Here is a 13,867-nt window from a genome sequence, read left to right as displayed (position 1 = left end):
TTTTGTACTATTGACAGTGTCCTTTGCCTTACAGAAGGTTTTCAGTTTCATGTTGTCCCATTTATTGATTGTTGTTCTTAGTGCCTTTGCTATCAGTGTTCTGTTTAGGAAATAAAAACAAACAAACAAACAAACAAACAAAAAATCATTTCACTGATCCCTCTGGCCAATGAACTGCTCCTCTACTAACCCTAGCATTTTCTCACACCCTTCATAGCTGTCTCATCTTCAGTTCTACTGTGTTTGTGCCACTTTGCTCTTCCTTCTTTCCTACCTCTCCATCACATATTCATTCATTGTAGTAGCATTGGGGGCTATGGTATGTTACACACTTTACCTTTTTGCCCAAACAGCTTTCTTTGCAAATGTTCATTTCAGTGGTCATTGGTCTGGTTCAAGGCCTCTGGCTTCTGCTACAAAATCAATACTGGACCCTCGCCAAGACTCCTCTCTGCTATCCTGCTGTTGCCCCAAGTCATGGAAATCTTCTGGTTATGGTTCTGCCATACCCACGCCACCAGAGTCAGCTCTTCTGCATCCATGCCATTAGGGACAGCTCTCCTGTGCCACCAGGGCCAGTTCTCACATGCCCACACCATTGTAGGTGCCACCCTGTGGCAGCTGGAGAGGGGTGGGGTCAGCTCTCTGGCACACAAGCTGTATCAGTGCCCTATGTGGCTGTTAGTGAGCAGCCAGGTCAGCTCAGCACTGTCCTTCAACATCAACACAGCCTCGGGTGGCAGCCCAGATCACAGATATCAGCATGGCCTTTGGTGTTAACATGGACCACGGACATCAGCACAGACCCTGCTGCAGTAGGGCCATGAACTTAGCCATGGCCCTCGAGTACAGCCGAAGCCATCACATGGCCTGAGGTGGATTTTGGATTGATTGATTTCAACCCTCAGTTTGATTATTTACTGCCATCTACTCCTCCTGGGTGTGATTTCTTCTTTTTCTTCTAGAGTTTCATGTGTATGATTAAGTTGCTAATATGAGATCTCTCTGAATTTTTTATGTAGGCACTTGGTGCTATGAACTTGCTTTTAATAGTCTTCATTTTTTCCTGTACATTTAGTGTTTTGATTATTATGTGTCATGGGGAATTTCTTTTCTTATCCTGTCTATCTAGTGTTCTGTATGCCTCTTGTACCTTGATATATATTTAATTCTATTATTTTGTTAAAAATATTTTCTGTACCTTTGAACAGGGTTTCTGACCTACTATTCACAGATTTGGTCTTTTCCCAGTGTCTCAGATTTCCTGGTTTTGTGTGTGGAATTTTTAGATTTAACATTTTATTTGACTGAGGTATACATTTATTCTACCTTCTTTTCAATGCCTGAGATTCTCTCTTCCAGAGATTCTCTCTTGTACTATTTTGGTGAGGTTTATATCTGAGGTTTTTGTTTTTACTTCCTAAGTTTTTCATTTCCAGTTTTGTAGTCAAAACTTTTTCGATGAGACCATCTCCAATAATGACATGAGATACATTATTAACTATGAAAACTCAGCCAATAGCTTAGGCTTGTCTCTAAGTAGCTCTTATAACTGAAATTAACCCATCTCTTTTTAAGCTATTTTCTTTTATGTGGCTTGGTTACCTTTACTCTGTATTGCCTATGCTGCTTCTTCTGCTTCTCTGTGTCTCCACCCTTCTTCTTCCCAGCATCCTCTGTTCCTGAAAATCCTGCCTAGTTATTGGCCATTCAGCTTTTTATTAAACCAATCAAAGTGACACATCTTTACAATGTACAAAAGGTTATTCCACAACATTTCCCCTATTTTGTCTAAATAAAAAAGGAAAGGTTTTTAACTCTAACCAAGTAAAACTATATACAATAAGAACAATTATCAGGTAAGATTTACATTCACAATGTCTAATCCATTTGTATTTTGCAAATTTGGAGAAAGTACTGTATTATCTATCCTATTTTAGTACAAAGTTTTATACCTAATCCATTTTCTATCATAACTTGTATTATCATTTCAAAATTATCTTTTTGGACCATAAAACATTCTCCTAGATAAACAATTTAAGATTTTATGTCTTTAAACCCCATACCTCCTTGTGAATTTTTTCCCCTGAATTTGGTAACAAAGAAAACTGTAACTATAACTATCTCATCTTTAACTCTATCAGAGACCTAAGAAGGACATAATATTACTTGAGTAAACAACTTCCAAAACTTTAGAAATGACAGAAACAGCTGGCTGCCTAGACAGGTACCAAAGGTTCCTCTGTAATGTTGGGAATTCATCTTCAGCCTACAGGACTAGACTATCTGACAAACTTTTCTATGAAGCAGAAATTTTGAAGGACTGTCCTACCTTGTCTTGGCAAAGTTCGGCAGACACTATCTTTTGCTTTCTCTTTGTCCAGTTTGGACAGCAGTTGAGGCAAGGGCAGTTTGTTTGCCCAGTGGCTAGCTTTTGCCACAAAGAAAGCAAACTCCATATTGATGTTCTTTGATGCCCATCATCCTTTTTTGAAATAAATTGGTGCTGACAGGAACAGACATGTTTCACTGTCATAAAAAGCCTTATGTTATTAAAATATTTTAAATTCCATATTCTGTAGGTCTTTGAAGTGTTTGAAGATCACGTACCTATCTAAAACATATCTTTGTATAACCTTGAAAACATACCTAACATGACTACAAGTTTGATTGTTATAGATGACTAACTATTAACCTGTATTTCTTTATTATCCTAAATAGCTTTCTTTTACTTTTTTTTAAAAAATATTTTTATTTTATAATTAACTTAATTTCACATATCAGCCACAGATTCCTCCCACCCCCAGCCATCCCCACCCCAATCCAACCCCCATTCCCACCTCCTCCAAGGCAAGGTCTCCCCTGGGGAGTCAGCCTAGCCTGGTAGACTCAGCCAAGGGAGGACCAGTCCCCTCCTCCCTACACCAAGGCTGAGCAAAGTGTCCCAGAATAGGCCCTAGGTTCCAAAAAGTCAGCCCATGCATCAGGGACAGGTCCTGGTTCCACTGCCTGGGGGCCTCCTAAACAGTTCAAGCTAATCAACTTTCTCACTTACCCAGAGGGCCTGGTCCAGTTCCATGGGGGCTCCTCAGCTATTGGTTCACAGTTCATGTGTTTCCACTAGTTTGGCTATTTGTCCCTGTGCCTTTTCCAATCATGGTCTCAATATCTCTCGCTCATACAATCCCTCCTCTCTCTCACCGATTGGACTCCTGGAGCTCCACCTGGGGCTCGGCCATGGATCTCTGCATCCTCTTCCATCAGACACTGGATGAGAGTTCTATCATGACAGCCAGGGTGTTCGGCCATATGATCACCAGAGCAGGTCAGCTCAGGTACTCTCTTGACCATTGCCAGTAGTCTACAGTGGGTATCTTTGTGGATTTCTGGGGACCTCTCTAGCACTCTGCTTCTTCCTATTCCCCTGGGGTCTTCATTCATCATGGTATCTCCCTCCCCATACTCCCACTCTGCTCCTGATCCAGCTGGGACCTCCTGTTTCCCTAAGCTCTATTTTCCCCATCCCTTGCCCCCCATTACCCACCCCCGACCCCCAGTTTGCTCATGTAGATCTCATCCATTTCTCTGTCGTTGAGCAATCCCTGTGTCTCTCTTAGGGTCTTCTTTACTAGGTAGCCTCCCTGGAGTTATGAGTTGCAGTCTGGTTATCCTTTGCTTTACATCTAGTATCCACTTATGAGTGAGTAAACACCATGTTTTTATTTCTGAGTCTGGATTACCTCACTCAGGATGATTTTTTCTAGTTCAATCCATTTGCCTGCAAACCTCATGATGTCATTGTTTTTCTCTGCTGAGTAGTACTCCATTGTGTATATGTACCACATTTTATTTATCCATTCTTCAGTTGAAAGGCATCTAGGTTGTTTCTAGGTTCTGGCTATTACAAATAATGCTGCTATGAACATAGTTGAGCATGTGTCCTTGTGGTATGATTGAGCATTCCTTGGGTACATGCCCAAGAGTGGTATAGCTGGGTCTTGAGGGAGGTTGATTCCCAATTTTCTAAGAAAGTGCCATATTGATTTCCAAAGTGGCTGTACAAGTTTGTATTCCCACCAACAGTGTAGGAGTGTTCCCCTTGCTCCACATCCTCTCCAACACAAGCTGTCTTCAGTGTTTTTGATCTTAGCCATTCTGTCAGGTGTAAGATGGTATCTCAGAGTTGTTTTGATTTGCATTTCCCTGATGACTAAGGATGTTGAGCAATTCCTTAAATGTCTTTTAGCCATTTGAGCTTCTTCCGTTGAGAATTCTTTGTTTAGCTGTATAGCCCATTTTTTAATTGGACTGTTGGGTGTTTTGATGTCTAATTTCTTGAGTTCTTTATATGTTCTGGATATCAGCCCTCTGTCAGATGTGGGGTTGGTGAAGATCTTTTCCCATTCTGTAGGTTGTCATTTTTGTCTTATTGACTGTGTCCTTTGCCCTACAAAAGCTTCTAAGTTTCAAGAGGTCCCATTTATTAGTTGTTGCTCTTAGTGTCTGTGCTACTGGTGTTACATTTAGGAAGTGGTCTCTGGTGCCAATGCATTCAAGACTACTTCCTACTTTCTCTTCTATCAGGTTCAGAGTAACTGGATTTATGTTGAGGTCTTTTATCCACTTGGACTTAAGTTTTGTGCATGGTCACAGATATAGATCTATTTGCGGTCTTCTACATGTTGACATCTAGTTATGCCAGCACTATTTGTTGAAGATGCTTTCTTTATTCCATTGTATAGTTTTGGCTTCTTTGTGGAAAATCATGTGTGCAGATTAATGTTAGTATCTTCAGTTCAGTTCCATTGGTCCACATGTCGGTTTTTATGCCAGTACCAAGCTGTTTTTATTACTGTAGCTCTATAGTAGAGCTTGAAGTCAGGGATTGTGATGGCTCCAGAGGTTGTTTTATTGCACGGGATTCTTTTGGCTATCCTAGGTTTTTTGTTTTTCCATATGAAGTTGAGTATTGTTCTTCCCAGGTCTGTGAAGAATTGTGTTGGGATTTTGATGGGTATTGCACTGAATCTATAGATTGCTTTTGGTAAGATTGCCATTTTTACTATGTTAATCCTACCTATCCATGAGCATGGGAAATCTTTCCATTTTCTGACATCTTCTTCAATTTCTTTCTTCAGGGACTTAAAGTTCTTGTCATACAGGTCCTTGACTTGTTTAGTTAGAGTTACCCCAAGGTATTTTATATCATTTGTGGCTATTCTAAAGGGTGATGTATCTCTGATTTCTTTCTCAGCCCGTTTGCCATTTGTGTATAGGAGGGCTACTGATTTTTTTGAGTTAATCTTGTATCCTGCTACATTGCTGAAGGTGTTTATAAGCTGTATGAGTTCCTTGGTCAAATTTTGGGGGTCACTTATGTATACTATCATGTCATCTGCAAATAGTGAAAGCTTGACTTCTTCCTTTCCAATTTGTATCCCCTTGATCTCCTTATGTTGTCTTATTGCTCTGGCTAGAACTTCAAGTACTATATTGAATAAGTGTGGGGAGAGCGGACACCCTTGTCTTGTTCCTGATTTTAGTGGAATCGTTTTGAGTTTCTCTCCATATACTTTGATGTTGGCTGTTGGCTTACTGTAAATTGTCTTTATTATGTTTAGGTATGTTCCCTGTATTCCTGATCTCTCCAAGACCTTTATCATGAAGGGGTGTTGAATTTTTTCAAAGGCATTTTCAGCATCTAGTGAGATGATCATGTGGTTTTTTTTCTTTCAGTTTGTTTATATGATGTATTACATTGACAGACTTTTGTATGTTGAACCATCCTTGCATCCCTGGGATGAAGCCTACTTGATCATGGTGGATAATTGTTTTGATGTGTTCTTGGAGTCTGTTTGCCAATATTTTATTGAGTATTTTTGCATCAATGTTCATAGGGAGATTGGTCTGTAGTTCTCTTTCTTTGTTGCATCTTTGTTTGGCTTGGGAATCAGGGTAATTGTAGCCTCATAGAAGGAGTTTGTTAATGTTCCTTCTGTTTCTATTGTGTGGAACAATTTAAAGAGTATTGGTATTACCTCTTCTTTGAAGATCTGGTAGAATTCTGCGTTGAAACCATCTGGTCTTGGGCTTTTTTTTTTTTGGTTGAGAGACTTTTAATGACTGTTTCTATTTCCTTAGGGGTTATTGGTCTATTTAAATAGTTTATCTGGTCTTGATTTAACTTAGGTATGTGGTATCTATCCATTTCTTTTAGATTTTCCAGTTTTGTGGAGTACAGGTTTTTGAAGTATGACCTGATGGTTCTCTGGATTTCCTCAATGTTAGTTGTTATGTCTCCCTTTTCATTTCTGATTTTGCTAATTTAAATGCTCTCTCTCTGCCTTTTGGTTAGTTTGGATAAGGGCTTGTCTATCTTGTTGATTTTCTCAAAGAACCAACTCTTCATTTTATTGATTCTTTGTATTGTTCTCTTTGTTTCTATTGTATTGATTTCAGCTCTCCATTTGATTATTTCCTGGCATCTATTCCTCCTGGGTGACTTTGCTTCTTCTTGTTCTAGGGCTTTCAGGTATGCTGTTAAGTCACTAGTGTGAGATTTCTCCAACTTCTTTATGTGGGCATTTAGTGCTATGAATTTTCCTCTTAGCACTGCTTTTATAGTGTCCCATAAGTTTGGGTATGTGGTATATTCATTTTCATTGATTTCTAGGAAGTCTTTAATTTCTTTCTTATTTCTTCCTTGACACATTGGTGATTCAGTTGAGCATTATTAAGTTTCCATGAGATTGTAGGCTTTCTGTAAATTTTGTTGTTGTTGAAGTCTAACTTTAAACCATGGTGTTCTGATAGAACACAGGAGGTTATTCCAATTGTTTTGTATCTGTTGAGATTTGCTTTGTGGCCAAGTATGTGGTCGATTTTAGAAAACGTTCCATGGGGTGCTGAGAAGAAGGTATATTCTTTTTTGTTAGGATGGAATGTTCTGTAGATATCGATTAAGTCCATTTGAGTTATAACATCAGTTAAGTTCCTTATTTCTCTGCAGTGGTGAAAGTGGGGTGTTGAAGTCTCTCACTATTAATGTGTGGGGTTTTATGTGTAATTTAAGCTTTAGTAATGTTTCTTTTATATATGTGAGTGCCCTTGTGTTTGGTGCATAAATGTTCAGAATTGAAATTTCATCTTGGTGGATCTTTCCTGTGATGAGTATGTAATGTCCTTCTTGATCTCTTTTGATTGATTTTAGTTTGAAGTCAGTTTTGCTGGATATTAGGATGGCTACCCCATCTTGCTTCTTAGGACCATTTGATTGGAAAGACTTTTCCCAGCCTTTTGTTCTAAGGTAGTGTCTATCTTTGAAATTGAGGTGTGTTTCTTGTATGCAGCAGAAAGATGGGTTCTGCTTTTGTATCCATTCTGTTAGCCTGTGTCTTCTTATAGGGGGATTAAGTTCATTGATATTAAGGGATATTAATGACCAGTGATTGTTAGTTCCTGTTATCTTTTGGTGGTAGTGTGTGTGTACTTCTCTTCTTTGGGGTTTACTGCTGTGGGGTTATCTATTGCCTGTGTTTTTGTGGGTGTATCTGACTTCCTTAGGTTGGAATTTTTCTTCTAGTGCTTTCTATAGGGCTGGCTGGATTTGTGGATAAGTATTGTTTATATCTGGTTTTGTCTTGGAATGTCTTGTTCACTCTGTCTATGATGATTGAAAGTTTTCCTGGGTATATTAGTCTAGGCTGACATCCATGGTCTCTTAGTATCTGCATTACATCTCTCCAGGTCCTTCTGTCTTTCAAAGTCTCCATTGAGAAATCGGGTGTTATTCTGATGGGTTTGCCTTTATAAGTCACTTGGCCTTTTTCCTTTGCTGCTCTTAATATTCTCTCTTTATTCTGTAGGTTTAGTTGTTTAGTCATTTTGTGGTGAAGGGACTTTTTGGGGGGCCTAATCTGTTTGGTGTTCTATAGGCTTCTTGTGTCTTCATAGGTATTTCCTTCTTTAAGTTGAGAAAGTTTTCTTCTATTATCTTGTTGAATATATTTTCTGTGCCTTTGAGTGGATATTCTTCTCCTTCCTCTATCCCTATTATTCGTAGGTTTGGTCTTTTCTTGGTGTCCCAGATTTCTTGGACATTTTGTTTTATGACTTTTTTGGCTTTGGTATTTTCTTTGACTGATGAATCCATTTCCTCTATTGTATCCTCTACACCAGAGATCCTCTCTTCCATCTCTTGTATTCTGTTGGTTATGCTTGCATCTGGGTTTCCTGTTCGTTTACTCAGATTTTCTATTTCCAGCATTCCCTCTGTTTGTGTCTTCTTCATTGTTTCTATTTCCCTCTTCAGGTCTTGAATTGTTTCTCTCACCTGTTTAATTGCTTTTTCATGGTTTTCTTTAAGGGATTTATTGCTTTCTTTCAATTTTTTATTTGTCTTTTCCTCTATTTCTTTATAGATTTTTCCACTTTTTTGTTTGTCTTTTTCTCAATTTTTTTTTATTAATTTCTTCCACTTTTTTGTTTGTCTTTTCCTCAATTTCATTTTTCATTTTTTCTTGAAAGGCCTCTAGCATCTTCATGATGCTATTCTTAAGGTCACTTTGTTCTGCTTCTTCTACCTTGTGATGTTCAGGTCTTGCTGTTGGAGGAGGGCTAGGTTCTGGTGATACCGTATTGCTCTTTATGTTGTATGCACTTCTGCCTTGACGTTTGCCTATCTCCTCCTCTAATAGGTATAAGAGGTACCTGTGTCTGAGCGAGTTGCTGTTGGTCCACTCTGTGCTTGTTGTGTCTGTGTCTCAGGGGGCCCTTCTGGGTCTAATCTTAGCTCTTGGTCTAATTGGAGCAGGCAGATTCTGTGTCTCAGGGAGCTGCTCTTGGGTCAACCCAAGCTAGTTGATTCTGTGAGTTATGGATCTGTTCTTGTTCTTATCAGGGCTCTTGGTCCAGTCAGAGCTGATTGATTCTGTGTTTCAGAAAGCCACTCTTGGCCTAATGAGGGCTGGCAGATTCCCTGTCTGCTGAGGTTACACTTGGTCCAATGACAGCTCCCTCTCTAGGCTGGATGAGAACTGGGGGTTGGTTTCCAGGCCTCAGGAAGTGGCTAGGGTCTCAGGCAAATGGGTATGGGGGCAGGGCATGTAGATTGCTTAGGGGTCTTGGTGAACGGGGAACCTTCCTGCAGGAGCCCTGCCTGCTGGCTGTCAACTGGGACCGAGTTGGGCAGGTGTCTACATTACATTTTTAAATGAGCTGCATTAGGTAAAATATCTTAAACAAGAATAGAAACACAAATACAGTATAACAAAATAACCTTAAATTTGTATCACTATACAAAAATCTATACCAATGTAAAATATTTGATACTAGTGGTTGTTTAATAGTAGACTCAACAATCCACTCTTTATCTCATCATTTCTGCACTTTTCCCTTCAGAAAGAGATCTCTGAATCTAATGTCCTTTGTTTATCTTTCTCCCTGACCATGACCAGTAACAATTTGTAACCACTCCCCCTAAACAATGACAAACATCCATAACCCACCAAATTACCAAAAACCACCCACCCCACCTCTTGGGAAGGTGGGCATCATGCTCTCTAGACTGCTTCCTGTGGGTCCTGGCATCTTTAGGGGACCCTGAAAAATTAAGGTAATGGTCAAGTCCTGGAGGAGCTAACTGTTGTCCAGTCTCAGTGTGATGGGATAATGCAAGGGTTATCTGAAGTTCTGGATGGAGTAGTCTGTGAGGCTGGACCATTTCAGTCACCAGTCTGGAAGCTGTTCTAGATACAGAACTCTAAGGAAACTATAACAGAGGCACTCTGAGATGCTGTATCACCTGGGCCATCCATTTTCACTGATGTCTGGTCTCTTTGCTCTGAAAACACATAAACTTTTAAAGGTAACATACATATCTACATTAACACAAGCATGGAATGTATAGTGTGTACATACAAGTCAGTTAAAGATTTTTTTGTTCTATATTTGAGCAGGTAAAAGGCATCTGTCAACTTTATAAGTCCATTTGGACTGTATAACCAAACTGTAATATAAATCTCTATCCATGCCATATGAAAAGATGCATGTAGTAATAAGTTATGAGGACTCTGTAGTCAACAAGATTTACATGTCTCATCTGGTTTCCAAGCTGTTCTCATGCAGAGGGATCAGCTTACACATCACCTGTCCTGTAGTCTTTCTTGGATTCCTCTCCCACATCTGTAACCAAGATACTCAGGAGGTCTCTCCCAGTCAAATCTGATCTCTATTAACCTGGAAGGAATTCATAGCTTTTTGTTCTCCATGGAAACAAAAGCATAATCCCTTCTTTGTTGTTGGTATTTTTTACTCTTTTACTCTTATGGCTCTTTTGGGGAACTCACCACCCAGCTCCGAAATAAATACACATGGAGACTTATTATTACTTATAAATGCCTGGCCTTAGCTTGGCTTGTTTCTAACCAGCTTTTCCTAAATTATCTCATCTACCTTTTGTGTCTGGGCCTTTCCCTTTTCTTGTTTCTGTGTATCTTACTTTCACTCTTAATCCATGGCTGACTGTGTGGCTGGGTGCCTGGCCCCTAGCATCCTCCTCTTCTTTTCTTTCTCCTTGATCCCTCTTGCTCCCTCTTTTCCTATTTTTCTCCTTCTATTTATTCTCTCTGCCTGCAAGCCCCTCCTCTCTTTCTCCTGCCTTGTTATTGGCCATTCAGGTCTTTATTAGACCAATCAGGTGTTTTAGACACGCACAGTAACACAGCTTCACAGAGATAAGCAAATGCAAGATAAAAGAATGCAACACATCTTTGCATCATTAAAAAAATGTTCCATAGCATAAACAAATGTAACACATCTTAAAATGATATTCTACAACATTTCCCCAATGTAATACACTTTTTGACTTCCATTTTAAAGTTAAGGCCTTCCTAAAGTATATAGGTGGGTTTAATTCAGCAGTCCTTTCCACAATCCGATGTCTTTCAGCAGCTCATGTCTGTTCATTAGCATTCAAAAAATTCAAATTAACAAAGTACCATATAAGGTCCAAACTCCCTGTGTTATAATATTTCCCATCCTTATGTGGCTTATTTTTTTATTACTTTACTTTACTCTTTAAAGACTTTATTATTTTAAAACTTTTTTATGACTGTCTATACCCTTTTTCTTTTCTTACACCTATGCATATTATTAAACACACTGTAATCTGTTTAGAAGATTTTTCTGTCTGAACATGCTTTACTGCATATCTGTAACCTTTTCTGTCTGCATGAGCAAAACCTTAAACCATCATGCAGCTTAGCTCATGACAAACTGGTGGCTCAAGCCTGCAGGCAGTGGCCAGAATATGCATCTTTGTACTTGGCCTGCATGAGAGACTGTGGAACTAGGAAGCTGCATTTGGCTCTGGCTTTTTTGTGTGTGTGTTTGTGTGTGTGTGTGTGTGTGTGTGTGTGTGTGTGTGTGTGTGTGTGTGTGTGTTTGGAACCTTTTTAAGAGCTTTCTCAGGTCTTATATGTAAATATGTGTCCCCACATTGGATATCATTTGTAGCTGGACTTTTTGTTGGGTCTGTCAGCTCCCCAATAATGACATGGAGACACATTATTAATTATGAAAGCTTGGCCAATAGCTTCAGCTTGTTTGTAACTAGCTCTTATAACTTAAATTAATCCATATATTTTATTCTATATTCTTTTATGTAGCCTGGTTACCTTTACTTGGTGTTGCCCATGCTGCTTCCTCTGTGTCTCCTCATCTCTGCCCTTCTTGTTCCCAGCGTCCTCTGTGCCTGGAAATCCTGCCTATTGACCATTCAGCTTTTTATTAAATCAATCAGAGTGACACATCTTCACAGTGTACAAAAAGATTATTCTGCATCACAGTTTTATCTTAGTTTGGGTTTTCTTTAGTGATTCTATTTCTGCTTTCATGTCTTGACCTATTTTTTATTATTCTGTTCCACTGTTTGTTTGTGTTTTCATAGACTTCATTAAGGGATTTATTCATATCCTCTTTCAGGTCCTTGAAGCATATTCATAATAGCTATTTTGAAGTCCTTGTCTTGTCCCTGCATTTCTCAGTGTTTGTGCTTTTGTGCTGGTGTCTAGGCATCTGGGGTGAGGATGATTGAGGTGATTCTAGGAGTTGATATCTGGTCTTGTCTTTGTTGGGTGGGTGTTATATTTCTTGGTTTCTGTTATCCTCCCTGGATATTAGGGAAGTGTGGTGGCTGTGGGTTCCATGGTAGAGAGTGCTTTTTCATGTCAGCTGGTGGCAAAAAGGAATGGAGGTGGCCTTAGAGGGGCTTCAGAAAAGAGATAAGAGGATCCTGTCTACACCAAGAGGCAGGGTCCCTGGAAATTGCAGGTGTGGTGGGAAAAGGGGATTTTTAAAAGCAAAGTGCAGTGAGACAAATAATAATTTGGAGAGAAAGAGGTAAATGGGCAAGGGTGACTTTTGGTTTGAACCAGGAGTTGGACTCCCCAGTGAATAGAGTTGAGGAGGGAAATGAGGCACCTGTAAGTAAGTTGTTACTAGGCTCAGGGTGAGAATAGAGAGATCATAATGGAGGACAGGAAGGTTAGTGTGAATAACTTACCCGAGTTCCTGCCAGGTTTGTCCATTGGGGGTCCTAGTTAGAAAGTGTTTTGAGATATCAGGGGTGAACTTAAAGGAATGGAGATAGGATAGAGTCGGGGGTGGAGAGGGTAGAGAAAGACCATAGGAAGGAGGAGGTTTGGTGGAGTCTCCAGGGAATGGAGGGAGGGTAGGAGGACAGGCCCCTGCAAGCATGCTGCTACAGGGAGGGGGGTGAGACTGGAGAGATTTTTAACAGAGGACAGGAAGGAGAGTAAAACACATCACCTGCCTGTATCCAGGACCAGTGTGTCCACTGGGGGCCCCAGGTAGAAAGTGTGTCTAGGTATCAGTGGCTGACAGAAGGCTGGGTTCAAAGTAAGTTCAGTGGAGTCCCCAGGGATTGAAGGTAGGGTGGGAGGAGAGGCACATACAAGCAGTCTGCTACAGAGTTAGAGATGGGACTGGAGAGATTGTAGTGGAGGACAGAAAGGAGAGTAGAAACTGCTTATGAATCCCAGACTCTTGCAGACACTGGTGATCCCAGGTAGAGAGTTTGGGCTTATTTTTCAACTTGGAGAATGTTAAATCCGAAACGAAGTTTGAATAGGCAGTCTTTCTCTTCTCAATTTATGAGATTCACTAAGATCCAAGCATACAAGACAATTTTTTGAGAATCAGATAGTTGGTAGTAGAGCTGTAGAAATGTAAAGAAACCAAGGGCCACGGTGTGGCTTGGAATTAAGATAATGTCATATAAATGAAAAAACTAGGCTATTTTATAACTTTGAATTTGATGTATGATGCCAAACAATGCCTTTCATAAGAAATTATATGGATAATCATTTATTGTTATCAATTAAATTGTTGCATATCCTTCTCTTACCCTAGGAAACTGTCACACCTGGACATTTCAGGAGTGAATGACCCAGAAAGCATCCCACATGGCCAAAAAATCTGTCTCCATCCCAAGTTTGATCCTCAGGATGAAAATGACCCAATAAAAGCAGATATTGGCCTGGTCATTCTGGAAGAACCTCTCTATGGGGATGAAATACCACTGTCTCAGTCCCCTAATGTATCTTTGAAGAGCTGTTCCAAGTGTCAATACAGAAACTGTGATGTGTATCAATACCAAAGTAAGTAAAAGGAGTCAAGGGACACTATTTTGTGATTTTGGCTCTGGTCCTATGACTCATTTTCTAAAGAAATTAGTCTCTGACATGGGAAGACTAATCTAGAGGAAATAGTGGAGATCCTTAAGTCCATATCACCTCAGTCCAGTGAGACATAAACTTGAAGTGTAAGGAAGGAATGGAATATGCCT

At 39.8% G+C, this 13,867-nt stretch overlaps 1 protein-coding gene across 1 annotated transcript in view; it reads left to right on the top strand.

Moving 5' to 3' along the window:
* Positions 1 to 13,867, top strand: part of LOC131899009 (uncharacterized) — a 29,939-nt gene that overhangs the window by 10,833 nt on the left and 5,239 nt on the right. Inside the window, exon 3 of the mRNA XM_059250342.1 lies at positions 13,432 to 13,679. Within this exon, the coding sequence (XP_059106325.1) occupies positions 13,432 to 13,679 (248 nt within the window). The remainder of the gene's footprint in view (positions 1 to 13,431; positions 13,680 to 13,867) is intronic.

Source organism: Peromyscus eremicus, chromosome X (genome assembly GCF_949786415.1).
Source record: "Peromyscus eremicus chromosome X, PerEre_H2_v1, whole genome shotgun sequence".
Taxonomy (NCBI): Eukaryota; Metazoa; Chordata; class Mammalia; order Rodentia; family Cricetidae; genus Peromyscus; species Peromyscus eremicus.
Note: the sequence above shows the minus strand (reverse complement) of the source record. Positions and strands in the feature narration are given on the sequence as shown.